Source organism: Palaemon carinicauda, chromosome 18 (assembly GCF_036898095.1).
Source record: "Palaemon carinicauda isolate YSFRI2023 chromosome 18, ASM3689809v2, whole genome shotgun sequence".
Taxonomy (NCBI): domain Eukaryota; kingdom Metazoa; phylum Arthropoda; class Malacostraca; order Decapoda; family Palaemonidae; genus Palaemon; species Palaemon carinicauda.
The window spans coordinates 40,569,784-40,584,585 of NC_090742.1; the positions used below are offsets into that span (position 1 = coordinate 40,569,784).

At 46.5% G+C, this 14,802-nt stretch overlaps 1 protein-coding gene across 1 annotated transcript in view; it reads left to right on the plus strand.

Annotated features, from left to right (window-relative positions):
* Pfdn1 (prefoldin 1) overlaps positions 1–14,802 on the plus strand; it is a 51,898-nt gene that overhangs the window by 30,893 nt on the left and 6,203 nt on the right. The window contains exon 3 of the mRNA XM_068392318.1: positions 9,744–9,872. Coding sequence (XP_068248419.1) covers positions 9,744–9,872 — 129 coding nt within the window. The remainder of the gene's footprint in view (positions 1–9,743; positions 9,873–14,802) is intronic.

A 14,802-nucleotide genomic window follows, 5' to 3' on the forward strand; every position in this document is an offset into this window, starting at 1 on the left:
GCACCGACTACGCATACGAGTATTGTTTACTTCGGGTGTCGAAAAAAAATTCGGGTGTAGAGTAGGAACGTGTTCGAATTGTACTTCGCGTGTCGAAAAATTCGGATACAACCGGTACGACGAAAATTGCTACTTCGTGTGTCGAAATAAAATTCGGGTGTAGAGTCAAAAATTTGCTCGAATTTTACTTCGGATGTTGGAAAATTCGGATGTAGATACGTTCGTGTGTAGAGGTTCCACTGTATTAGTATTTCTATTTTTCCATGTACAGTGTTCATGTACTTAATGTTTTCTGTATTTTTTTTTTTCCAAATTCTAACTCCAGGTGAGTAATAGAATGTTTTGTATTGTGTACTCGATGTTTAATGATATTACGATGACAGCTTTTTTCTGTCTTTTACTTTTCCATTGTAACTTTACTGTAGATCTCATCCCATGACAGGTTCAACTGTATCTTGCTCCAATTCTTGCACAATATTTAATAAATCTTTTATGATAATCCTTTGAAATCTTGAATTGTGGCCCATTAATTTTATTTTGTAATAGTACATTAATATCATCCCATATAAGGAGACCTAGGTAGTGTAAGCCATATTTATCTGTGCCTGACTGTCCTCCAGTCTTGTGTTTAATGTTTTCATATTCCTGCTTAGCTTTTTGCCTCCCAAGTGCCTAGAAAATTTAAAGAAAAACACTGAAGAGTTTGAGGGTCATGACCAGCTGAGAAAATGTAAAGTAGAATTATAGATAGAAAGCAGTACTGCAACAGCTTGCTTATTCCTGTGTTGATACAAACTTTGGAGTCATTTATATGGTTACTTCTAATATCAATTTGTTCTGTAACTGTAATACAAACCTACGCTATTTATAGGGGTATTCTTTCGGTGAAGCTGAAAGGACGAACCATTAAAATTCAGCGAGTATGGGGGCATTAGCTAGCTACCCCTCTCACTCACATACCTGTGACTGTGCTTCACTTTGGTTTTGGCTCGGATGGTGAATGGTTGTTGCCGCTCTTCATCTTCGGATTTTTGGACTGCCATTAATCTGTTTTGCTTTCTCTTTCCAGTGATTGTGTGTGTGTTGGTGCTTTCTCTCCAGATATGCATACCTGCCTTGTCCTTGAGGGCTGCACCTAGTTTACCCTAATGTCCGCCGAGGACACTGATCCTCACAGCCTTTGCTCAATCTGCAGGGGTCAACGGTGTAGTGAGTTTAATAATGAATGAATAGCAGGAGTGGTCTGCCTCCCAGTGGGAAAGGTTTGGGCGACAGCGTAAGAAGAAATCTATGCGGGATTCTTCTACTTTGGAGGTTACTTCGAAACAAAAGAAACCCAAAGCTGCTTCTTCCACTTCCCGACCTTCCTCAGTAGCTCCTGTTTGTTTGGTTTCCTCCGGGGAACTGTCGAGCAGCAGCACAGGCTGGTTAAGTCCAAGAGAACCTCGGTCCTCGAGAGACTGTGTCGCTTCTTGGGGGGGGTCCTCGTCATTTTCTACCGTGTTACAGGTTTGGCCTTCCTTTGGTTTGCCAGGTCCCCGCTCCAAGGTGGCTCTGTTGCAGCTGCTGCACCTAGGTGCTGGTTTGTAGCGTTCTTCGACTTCGGAGGTGGATCCTGTGACCCTCGTAGACGTCGTGGTGTCATAGGATTTGTCTGCTACCCTGCTGGCTGACTCTCCTGCATCTTCCGCCATAGCTGACTACCCTTCGAAGGGGGGAGCAAAGTCCTAGGCATGTCTCCTGCGATTGTTTCTCCCTCCCGAGGGACTTCACTCGTAGAGACTCCTCTTCGGAGGACTGCTGCTGCTGCTGACGGTCAGCTGGCTGATCCACCGACCCCCATGGGATGCCTTCTTGGTCGTAGACCCTGCCATTCCCGTGCTCCTTGACCTTCGGTGAAGTAACGCCTCTTTGGCTCATCAGACTTGTCCCCGCAGCCCTCTTTGGAGGAGGAGCCTTCTCGTCCGACTTCAGCTGGTTCCCGACCTTTGCCTGCCTCTGGGCTTCTCCTGCCAACTCTTCTGCTCGTCTCTGAACTTTGATTCGTGACTCGCTGCTGAAGGATCGCTCGCAATCCCCTTCAGAGGGCGTCCGCCCGTCCGTATTTCCATAGCACACCGACCATCGTCACGTAAGTGCTCACCCAAGCGTCAGCATTCGCCGTGTCAACGCTCGCCTGCAGGCCAGCAATCGGTGCTGCACCAACGCTCTCCAACATGTCAGCCGTCGCCCTCCTGTCAGCGTTCTTCTACGTGTCGACACTCGCCTGCTCGTTAGCGTTCACCAATGCGTCAGCACTCGCCAGTACGTCAGCGTTCTCCCACTCTCAACCGCTCTCCACCTCGTCGACATTCACCATCACGGCAACACTCGTCAACGTAGAAGAACCCTTCAACCCTTCAGCAACCTAGGGTTGCTCAACAGGCAGAGCTTAAGGAGAAAGACAGCAGCCAACATCATCCTTCGACTTCCAAGAAGTCACTGCAGGCTTCTAAGACACGAGTAAGTGATCACCGAAGAAAGGAGCAGGAGCGGAAAGGTAGGTTATCGCTTCCCAGAACATCGATCCTCTCTCCGATGAAAAGCTGAATGCTTCTTCACAGGTCATCGTTGCCCCATTCCCCTCCTCGCAACAAACGCTTAACAGCGCAACCGCCAGGGAAGGAGGAAACAGGCAATCTAGGGTAATTCAAGATCCCAAAGTTACCGGCCCCAAGGCGTAAATCTTCAGCACCGAATAAGCCTTGGTTCGGAGCTGTTGTCAGGGCAGTGATGTAGGTTTTCAGACCTGCCCTTTCAGCTCATTCCTCGGAAGCTCCTGAGAACCCTCCGTGACCTTTGGTTCTAGTAGACACACGGCAAGGGACCTCGACTGTCTCCCCCCAGAAGAGGAAAAGAGGAGTTCCTGAAGTCACCTCTTCATCAAGGGTGAAGGTGACTCCAGTTAGGCCGTCAAGGACAAGATTGAACCTTTCCAGTTCTCCATCCCCCTCGTTCTCTTGGCCCTTCATCACCGGTGCCGAGAGTATCACGTGAGGAATAGTCCGTTCCAGTCTCCCCACTACCATCTTTTGAGGAGGACCTTTCTCGTGACAAAAGTATCACTTCTTCGGAGTTTTCCGGGAAAGCCAGACCATCCAGGCCTTCAATGCTGGAAACCTACCTTCCTTCTCGTAAGAAGTCTAAGGATCCAAGACTTTGGCTAAGTCCTCTTTAAGAACTTACGGACCCACTGAGTGGGTCAGGACAGTCAGCCATCCTAAACTCGACCATAACCCACCCCGAGATGAGTTCCCAGTAGTGGATGACGGAGACTTTGCTGCCAGCCCAACTTCAGGAGGAGTCTGACCACGCCTTCTGGCACGTTCTGACTTTGATGAGTGCCCTCAATGAGTTGTCTGACCCAGAGCTGGCTCCTCAGGAGGGCAAATACACGGTCTTAGACGGTGTCTTTGGCACTCGAAAGCCCACTAAGTCCAATGGAGCCTTGCCTTGGTCTTGGGGGACTGAAGAGTGCCTGACATAAGATCGCTTCTTAGCTCTAAGAGTTCTCTTCTTCCCTTCGTTCAGAATCTTCCGCCAAGCTCCTCCCACCTCCTTATGTTCAGCAAAGGAGGTCTTGGACGAGTCTTGACCAGCTCTTCCTCTTCAATATTCCCTGGAGGAATTGACAAAGGGGGTCTCTTTAGAGAGACTTTTTGGCTGTCAGGTCATGTTCTCAGCGGCAGAGATTCTTAACCAAGAAAAGGTCGCGGAGTATGCCATGCAGGCTACTTCATGGCTGGATCTGGGGTTAGGGTCCTTGGGAATCCTGGTACGGGTGAAGGACTTTTCCAAAGAAAGTACCAGGAATGCGATGTTCCTCCTCTCACGTACCCGAACTATTGAGTTTCTGGCCCACCAAGTGGTGAACTTGTTGGCCAGCACTATCCTCAAACGCCGGGACTCGGTATCTGAGAGGTTCCATTGCCAAGTCCCTAATGCCGAGATTGCAAGTCTCAGGAACTCCTCTCTGGAGGTTTCCTCTTGTTCAAGCCTATGGACGTCGAGCAGACTGCGGAAAGGTGGAGGAAGTTCCACCAGGATTCTCTCCTCCATAGGGTCTTAACATCCCAGCCCTACAGACCATCAGCTCTCCCGCAGTCCAACCAACCTAAAAGCCTCGACAAGCAAATTGGGAGTGAAGAAAAAAGTGTCAAAGAAGCCCTTTCCGACTAAAGACAAGAAAGGCACTAAGTCCTCTCGAGGATTGGAACATCCTAGAGGGAGCAGCCGTGGCCACAAATGCTAGGGCAGGCTATCGCCCTGCTTGTCCACCAGTAGGGGGATGCCTACAAAGCTGCTGGGACAGGTGGAAGCAGCTTGGGGTCGATCCACGTACAGTCTCCATGATTCGTTCAGGGTATCGTGTCTCGTTCATCTCATCTCTCCCTCCCCTGATCAAGGATCCAGTGACAATAGACTTCTTGGCTATTGTATCAACAAAGTGGCTGGCCCTTTGAGCCGAAGTCCAGACCATGTTGGAGAAGGGCTCTCTCCAGGAGGTCCTCAACAATATCCCAGGCTTCTTCAGTCGACTCTTTCTTGTGAAGAAGGCGTTTGGAGGCTGGAGACCAGTCATCGACCTCTCGGCTGTAAATAAGTTTGTCAAACAAACTTCGTTCAGCATGGAGACGACAGACACTGTCAGACAAGCAGTAAGACCACAGAACTTCATGTGCACACTTGACCTAAAGGATGCATACTTCCAGATCCCAATCCATCCTTCAAGGAAGTATCTGAGATTCAGCCTAGATAACAAGAAATACCAATTCAGGGTACTGTGCTTCGTCTTTCCACAGCACCCCAAGTCTTCATCAGAGTTTTCTCCCCAGTTTCATCCTGGGCTCACAGGATCGGTATCCATCTCCTCCGTTATCTAGATGATTGTCTGATCCTAGCACACTTGGTGGCAATCCTTCTTCTGTACTGAGACAAGCTTCTGAGCTTTTGCCAAGATCTGGGGATCATGGTAAACCTTGAGAAATCCTCCCTGCTTCCCATTCAGAGATTGGTATACAGTACCTAGGAATGGTTTTAGATACCAATCTCCAAAGCCTTCCTTAGACGTCAGGATATTGAGGCTGAGGAAGGTCGCAAGACCTTTTCTCAGATGAGAAGAGCTTCCACCCCAGAAGTGGCCATGTCTCCTTGGAACCCTATCATCTCTGGCCCGTCGATTCCCAACGGCCGCCTCAGGCTTCGATTTCTCCAATTGCGACTAAAGTCCAATTGGAATCAGGCCTTCGATTCTCTGGATGTTCTAATCCCCATGGGACCAGAGGAACGGACGAACCTCGAGTGGTGGGTGGCAGATGAGAATCTGCGAAGGGTGTAGACTTTTTCGTCCTTCCCCCGGACTTGATGCTGTTTTCTGACACATCAAAAGGATAGGGGCCCCACGTGCTGCACCACATGACCTCAGGCTTGTGGTAAGAGTCCGAAAAGTATCTTCACATAAATCTCTTGGAGATGAAGGCCATCTTTCTGGCCCTTCAACAGTTCCATCAGTTCCAGGGGGGCCACTCAGTGGTGGTGATGAGCGACAACACCACAGTACAGTGAACCCTCGTTTATCGCGGTAGATAGGTTCCAAACCCGGCCGCGATAGCTGAAAATCCGCGAAGTAGGGACACCATATTTACGTATTTAATTAACATGTATATTCAGACTTTTAAAACCTTCCATTTACGTAGTACTGTTAACAAACTACCCTTTAATGTACAGAACACTTAATGCATGTACTACAGTACCCTAAACTAAAACAGGCACAAATATTAAAGGCGATTTTATATCATGCGTTTCCTAAACACGCTAAAAAGCACGATAAAAAATGACAACCAATGTTTTGTTTACGTTTATCTCTGATCATAATGAAGAAACAGACGCATTTACACATCTGTGTACTGTGTAGGTTAGTTTTTGCATCGACAGCAATCTTACCAAGTATTGATTATATGTTGATTTTGTTATTACCAATGTTTTACTTAATTTTTCTTAGGACTTTCAAATAAATGAAATGAATGCCATTTATATAATGTTTTTCTTTATGACGCCGCCTGAAACGGAAACCTTCCATTCGTTTACTGTACGCTCCATCTTCGATCGTAATAAACAAACGAAGGCATTAAACGCGCATGATGAAAGTGATAAATAATGATATTAAAAGCTTTTAGTAAATATGTTATTACAAATATTATTTACCGTATCTATATAAAATCCTACATATGTAGCAAAGCAGGAAAACAATTTTTTTTTTTTTGGCGTTTAATCAACAATAACAAACTACCGCTAATGACCGAATGATAATTTACGATAATTCTAAACTGTTACTAAAGATGATTCTCCATTCCATATCGAAAATACTTTTCCTAACTTCAGTTATAAGTCACCTTGTACCCCCCCCCCTCAATTATGAAACCATCTAAAAAAAAAAAAGTAAGAGAAGAAGCAAGTACTAGGCCGATTTTTAAAGTTGTCGAACAATTAAGTTATCGCTATAACGTTCGATGTGACAGTGCGAGATTTTCAATATAAATGAAACTTTGTGAGAGAGAGAGAGAGAGAGAGAGAGAGAGAGAGAGAGAGAGAGAGAGAGAGAGAGAGAGAGAGAGAGAGAGAGCGCACACACATTGGTCAACCTATCAATGACTCATAGCTCCGCTATGGCATCATGCGGAAGGGTTCTCGGACCTTCTACAGCTCTTGACGGACTCCAAGAGTAGAGAGAGAGAGAGAACACATTGGTCAACCTATCAATGACTCATAGCTCCGCTATGGCATCATGCGGAAGGGTTCTCGGACCTTCTACAGCTCTTGACGGACTCAAAGAGTACTCCCTCCCCAACACGATCTACTTAGACAACTACACGTCAACATCCACCACAAAGCCGTAGCTTGGCTATGCCTTCACGCCTGAAGACTATTCAGTATCTCCTCACTCAGTTTTCTGTTCCTTAGATCATCTCTGCCGGTTGGACTGACAACATCGTTGGTCCGCCATTGGAGTTTTTTGTTCGCTTTCCCTGTGTCACTGTACCCGACTTCTTCTTTGGTGACGTACACTGACCTGGGGTTTTGGCAATCGCATTTGTGATTATTCGTTGGCTTTTTGTTTGTTTACGATGACTGATAAACTTCATTTTCATGTTTGTGTGAATGAGGAATGCAAGGTGAGGTTACCAAAAGTTTTGGTAGTACCCTCACACTGTTTGTGTGGGGTGCAGTGGTTTTGAATGTGCCATTGGTAAAAGGTGCAAGGAATGTGAGGTTTTAAGCGAGAAGGAATGGTTGGGTATGAAACGCTATGTGCGTAAGTTAGAGTTAGATGAAGCCAGGAGGGCTTCTAGATCTAAATCTAAGTCTGCTAGTGAAGTTAGCATAGATATTTCCTTTGATCCCTTAATTAATTCTTCTGTAGAAGTCGAACCTCCTCCTGAGGTAGTAGCTCCTGCCCCTTCTACAGGAATGGTAACTACAGATGACCCTCAGTACGCCAGGATGGCATGCGGTGGTTGTTCGGTTAGGTGGTTAACAACCCTTACAGGGTGGTACTAGGAATCATTCCCGTTTTCTGTTCCTCAGATCATCTCTGCCGGTTGGACTGACAACATCGTTGGTCCGCCATTGGAGTTTTTTGTTCGCTTTCCCTGTGTCGCTGTACCCGACTTCTTCTTTGGTGACGGCGTCAATGACCTCAGATGTCAGGATGCCTGAAAACTTGAAATCAATCAATCAATCAATCTTCTTTGGTGACGTACACTGACCTGGGGTTTTGGCAATCGCATTTGTGATTATTCGTTGGCTTTTTGTTTGTTTACGATGACTGATAAACTTCATTTTCGTGTTTGTGTGAATGAGGAATGTAAGGTTAGGTTACCAAAAGTTTCGGTAGTACCCTCACACTGTTTGTGTGGGGTGCAGTGGTTTTGAATGTGTCATTGGTAAAAGGTGCAAGGAATGTGAGGTTTTAAGCGAGAAGGAATGGTTGGGTATGAAGCGCTATGTGCGTAAGTTAGAGTTAGATGAAGCCAGGAGGGCTTCTAGATCTAAATCTAAGTCTGCTAGTGAAGTTATCATAGATATTTCCTTTGATCCCTTAATTAATTCTTCTGTAGAAGTTGAACCTTCTCCTGAGGTAGTAGCTCCTGCCCCTTCTACAGGAACGGTAACTACGGATAACCTTCAGTACGCCAGGATGGCGGCTGAGTTGAAGGCTCTTAAAGACCAGCTTTCAGCCTTGAAAGGTAAGAGTGAAAGTGTAATTAGTGCTTATGAAAGTGATCGAACCTGTCGCTCCCCTAGGTCTAGACCTCTACCAATCTCCCAGGACCAAGGGAGAAGGTACGTCGACGGCCGCAAGGGAGTGAGAGGTACGTATCCTCGGTCAGCCGTCGCCTCAGGCAGTCCTGTTGCTTTTTCCCAGGCTGCTCATGACCGCCACGGAAAAGGTGTGTCGGAAGTGATGGTGTCTTCCCCGAACCCCTCTCCTAGATGCAGATGGCAGTATGAGGCTTCGAGACCGACCTAGAGGAGGTGGAAACAAGCTGACCAGACCTTTTCGTATAAGGTTTATTTTTTTTTACCATAATGAAAAAATTCATATCTTGCAAGAAATTGACTTATGGAATAAAAACCTCCATTTGATTGGAGGTTTACATCAGGTCTATATATGGTGGTAATTCCAGGTATTAACGTTAAGTATCAAGAGAGGTGATAGAATTTGTAAAATGCTTATTTTGGGGATAGATCGCAACGGCGTTACAAAACCGAAGGTCATAGGTGGAAACCATCTGCGGTTTTGAAATGTCCCGTCACCTTATTGAGTGGTATGAATGTCAAAGTCCAGTCCTTAAAAAACAGCATTGGCCGACCATTCTCCTTAAAGAAAGGTCCGACCTTAACCACCTGACAAGTCTTTGACCAGGATAGAGTGGAGCTTGCATCGCAGCAGCATGTAATGCTGCTAAGCAATGGAGTTGTCAGGTAACCTATTAGTTATAATTGGACCCTGTTTTTTTCTTTTTGTCTGGTTGTAGAAAATTGACATTAAGAGTGACCATTTAGATGACCCAGGGTTGTATAGCTAGGCAAAATACAAATTATTGTAAAATTTTTAGTTTTTAGTCATTAAGAACCAAAATATTGAGCTAGTAAATTGAGAATGTGTTAAGACCTTTGACAGTGACTTGATATGAGATCTTGACTCATCGGTTGTCTAGAATTATTATTGAATACACATATACGCACACTGCAGAATTAAGAGAAGCAGTCGAAAGTTTTTTTTTCTCATAGAACCGTTTAATGAATAAAAATATGAGAGAACTTGGAGGATCTGATGTAAGTGACATTGAGTCCCAGTTTGGTCAGGAGCCAGTAGATTTGGAAAGAAAATATTGGTATATGGAGATAACTAGTTTGGATGGAGACAAAATTACTAAACACCAGATCTTTGGGCAAGTTCAGATAAACATTGAATAATTGTCTGATCTTAAACATAACTATCATTGACTCTGTACCAAAACAAAATAATAGTGTTTATTATAAAAATACCATCCATAGAGTTGGTCATTGGAAGTTAGGTATGATATTTTAAACTTTTCCAATTTCTAATCCTTATTTTAGTATTATGGTAAACCATTGCATGTTATGAAATAAGTTCAAGTTTTTCAGGCATTGTACCAGGATTTTTTTGTATTTTGCAGAGCTTAGGAGAAAGCACACGTGTATATGAGGGTGTTGGACGTATGTTTTTACTTACGGATATCCCAATGGTGCGCACCAATCTGAAGGCTAAAGTGGCCAAGTGCAATGAAAAGATTTCAACCTTACAGGTAAGTTTGGTAATATGTTCAGGAAGTAAAATAAGGTTATAAAGTCTGTGAAAGGACTATAAAGCAAATACTTAAAAAAAAAAAGAATTAAAAGCAAAGATACAGATCTATTTGCAAAACTAAATTAAGAATGCACAAAGTAATAGTGAAACTATGATGGAAACTGTATCAAACCAAGTTTTTAAATATTCAACTTAGCCGGTGAATATATAATAGCTGCTGCTCAGCGGCTCGACAGAAAACACACTCAAAAACTCGCGAGCGATCGCTATGAAGGTTGCGGGTGTGCCCACCAGCGCCAACTATCGGCCAGATACCACTCTTGCATGTAAACAAACCCTTCAATTCTTCTCTGTCGACCTTGACGACAAGACGTATCAATACTCGCTGTGTAACCTGGAGTTTTCTCAACATATTTGGTGAAGTACTTCATTTTGGTTTGAGCTTTCGCTGTGCAGGTGTTTTTCCTCAACTTAAACTCTTGAACTCTTTATTGAACAGATTTAATTGTTGATGACTTGGATTGTTTTTTGGACTTTCTTTGACTAATTCAAAATGGCTGACCCTTCACAAGTACCTAGATTTCGTAAGTGTAATGCTAGGGACTGTAATAGGCGTCTTCCAAAGGCATCTCTCGACCCACATACTGTTTGTTCCAATTGTCGGGGTAAAACCTGTCAATTGGGAGATCGGTGTGAGGAATGCGTGGGCCTTTCGGAATTCGATTGGCTCGAATACGATAAGTATGCACGTAGGCTAGAGAGAGATAGGGTAAGGAGGAGTTCCTCTAGGTCTGTAGATTTTTCCTCTCCACATGCCCCTGAACCTAATCCTTCCCCTGTAGTGGTTGTACCTAACCCCCCTTCTGGCACTCAGGAACCATCTATGCAAGACATGTTACGTGCTATTCATGCCTTGGGGGAAAGAGTTGAAGCGTTAGCAACTGATCGTAATCAACTCATGGCTGACGTTAAAGAGCTTAAGTGTCAGAGTGCCACAGCGGAAAATAGTGGGAAAGTGATTAGTGCGCAAAGTGTTGTGAACAGTGTTGCGACCGAGGGTTCGTCTGTTTGTGCCTGTCGTTCACCTAGTCCGAGACCTCTTGCAAGCTCCCAAGCCCAGGGGAGAAGTAATGTCGTACGACTTATGGGTTCGAGAGGCCTTGATCAGCGAACAGACGTTCCCTCTATGGTATCAGGCGTATCTCACCAAGATCGCCCCTACCATAAGACGAGAGAGCCCATTTTCTCCTCGTCTTCCGAAGGCTTTTCGCATAAGAAACCGTGGAGCAAGGTTTCTAGACCCCTTAAGCGAAAGTCGGTCCCTTCAGGACAGGTCCAGCGTCCTGGATGTAGTCATTGGGACAGTTCTGACCCATTGCAGTCATCGGATGACTGCTCGCCGCCTAAGCAGCAACGTTACACAGGCTCAGAAAGTCTTGGTGTAGGCAAGGTTGTGCCGTCTCAGACGTTAACCCCGTCGTTTACCGCACCCATTCCCGTGGACCCTAAATGGGTTATACTGCAGGACATGCAGACTAAGCTCGCCTCCCTTATGGAAGATTATTCTGCCGATAAGGTTCCCGTTGAGCCTAGCCGTTTATCTCATCGAGATCCTGGCCTTCAGCCGCCCAAACGAACCTTTGTGCGTCCTGTTGACGTTGGCGTAGCCAACTCACGTCAGTCACGTTATGTAGAGCCTCACTTGATGCGGCCTCGTGTGGATTTTCAGCCGCATTTGGACGTTAGGCCACTTACTAATGCTCCTGTTGACGTTCAGGACGTTCGCCAACCATCGGAGTTGACTTGTTTTGACGCTGAGCGTCAACCACCGCAGTCTAGAGTTGTTTTGACTGCTCAGACTAGGCAGTCAAAACAGTCTCGAGTGGACGCCGTGCGTCCTCACGCACCTGTTGTTGTTGACAGTTCACAGACTGTCAAGTAGTTACATGACGTTGCGTCCTGGTCCGCTACTAATGCACCAGTGCGTGTGGATGCTGCGTGTCAAGCATTGCCAACCCCTTTGCTTGTTTCTCAGCAGTTGTCAGATGAGGATCCTTCAGATGAGGATCCTTCAGATGAGGACGTTGCTGACCCTCAGCCTGAGGATCATCCTTCAGATGTAGACGAACCCAGAACAGTTCCTCCATCAATGGACTTTAAGAAAGTCATGTTAATTTTTAAGGAGTTGTTTCCCGATCACTTCGTCTTTGTTGCTCCTCGTTCGCCGCCGTCTGAGTTTGTTTTGGGCGTACCTGCTGACATGCCAGCCTTTACAAAACTTGTGCTCTCTCGCTCATCCAAGAGAGCTTTACGGCTTTTAGGCGACTGGTTGGAAACCAAGAGGAGTTTGGGGAAGACGGCCTTTGCCTTCCCTCCATCTAAACTCTCGTCTAGATCGAGCGTCTGGTATGCCATGGGAGAAGTTCTCGGCTTGGGAGTCCCTGCCTCTGCCCAGGGCGACTTCTCAAGCCTTGTAGACTCTCCCCGCCGCCTAGCCATGAGACGCTCGAAGATTAGTTGGTCCTCCTCGGACCTTGACCATCTGCTGAAAGGCATTTATAGAGCCTTAGAAGTTTTCAACTTCCTTGACTGGTGTTTGGGAGCCTTAAGTAGGAAAATCTCATCGGCTGATAGAGATGTCTCCGTACTTATTATGTCCTGTATGGATAAAGCCATCCGCGATGGTTCCAATGAGCTCTCCTCCTCTTTTACGTCGGGAGTCCTAAAGAAGCGAGAGTCCCTTTGCTCTTTTCTGTCGGCAGGAGTTACTCCCTGTCAAAGATCTGAACTGCTCTTTGCTCCCTTATCTAAGTTTTTGTTCCCGGAACATTTGGTTAAGGACATAGCTTCTTCACTCGTGCAGAAGGACACCCATGACTTGGTTGCGTCCTCTGCTCGCAAAGGGACTCCTTCAACATCCTTTTCTGCAAGACCTAGGATAGACACTCCGGCGTCCAGTTTTATTCCGCCCTTTCGTGGCAGAGCTCCCAGCAGGGGAAGTACTCGTGCCGAGGGAAAGAGAGGAAAGAAGAGAGGAGCCAAGTCCTCACGTGGCAGAGTCTGACTGCCCGCAGCCTCAGACAGCAGTAGGAGCCAGACTCAAGAACTTCTGGCAAGCCTGGGAGAAGAGGGGCGCAGACCAACAATCTGTGAGGTTGCTCAGAGAGGGGTACAAAATTCCATTTGTACGCAAACCTCCTCTAGCGACTTCCCCCATCGACCTCTCTCCCAGGTACCGAGAGGAGTCAAAGAGACAAGCCCTGAAACTAGAAGTGTCTCTTTTGCTAGAGAAGGGAGCGGTGGTGAAAGTCTCGGACCTTCAATCACCGGGGTTTTACAACCGTCTCTTCCTAGTACCGAAGAAGACAGGAGGTTGGAGACCGGTGCTAGACGTCAGTGCACACAACGTCTTTGTTACGAAGACAAAGTTCACCATGGAGACCACGAAATCAGTCTTAGCAGCGGTCAGAAAGGGAGACTGGATGGTCTCTCTCGACCTAAGAGACGCATACTTCCACATCCCCATACACTCAGATTCCCAACCTTTTCTGAGGTTTGTTTTCAACAATGTGGTTTACCAGTTTCGGGCCCTGTGCTTTGGCCTAAGTCTTGCTCCTCTCGTGTTTACGAGGCTTATGAGGAATGTAGCAAAATTCCTCCATTTATCGGGAATCCGAGCCTCCCTATACTTGGACGACTGGCTTCTCAGAGCCTCGTCCAGTCATCGCTGTCTGCAGGATCTTCATTGGACATTGGATCTGACCAAGGAATTGGGACTTTTGGTCAACCTGGAAAAGTCCCAGCTGATTCCATCCCAAACTATACTGTATTTAGGGATGGAGATTCGCAGTCCAGTTTTTCGGGCTTTTCCGTCTGCCCCCCGAATAGAGCAAGCCCTGCTCAAAGTCCAACTGATGTTGAAGAGAGAACGTTGCTCAGTCAGGAATTGGATGAGTCTAGTAGGAACTCTATCATCCCTGGAGCAGTTTGTCTCGCTAGGAAGGCTACACCTTCGACCTCTCCAGTTCCATCTAGCTTTTCACTGGAAAAAGGACAAGACGTTAGAGACGGTCTCAATCCCGATCTCCGAACCAGTAAAGGCATGCCTGAATTGGTGGAACGACAATATCAGTCTGAGAGAGGGACTTTCCCTAGCAGTTCAGAACCCAAACCACGTACTATTCTCGGACGCGTCGGATTTGGGTTGGGGTGCGACCCTGGACGGTCGGGAATGCTCAGGTCTGTGGACCTCAAGTCAGAGGAGCATGCACATCAACGGCAAGGAGCTTTTGGCAGTCCACCTGGCCTTGATGAACTTCGAGAGTCTCCTTCGAAACAAGGTGGTAGAGATCAACTCCGACAATACCACAGCCTTGGCATACATTTCCAAGCAAGGAGGCACCCACTCCCTGACGCTGTACGAGATCGCAAGGGACCTGCTCATTTGGTCAAGAGATCGAGGCATCTCCCTGTTAACGAGGTTTATCCAGGGTGACTTGAACGTCTTAGCAGACTGCCTCAGTCGGAGGGGTCAGGTAATTCTTACGGAATGGACCCTCCACAAGGACGTGTGCAAGAGTCTTTGGGCGACTTGGGGTCAACCCACCATAGACCTCTTTGCAACCTCGATGACCAAGAGACTTCCAATCTATTGCTCTCCAGTCCCAGACCCAGCAGCAATACACATAGACGCATTTCTTCTAGATTGGTCTCATCTGGACCTATGTGCATTCCCACCATTCAAGATTGTCAACAAGGTACTGCAGAAGTTCGCCTCTCACGAAGGGACAAGGTTGACGTTAGTTGCTCCCCTCTGGCCCGCGAGAGAATGGTTCACCGATGTACTTCGATGGCTGGTAGACTTTCCAAGAAGTCTTCCTCTAAGAGTAGATCTGTTACGTCAGCCCCACGTAAAGAATGTACACCAA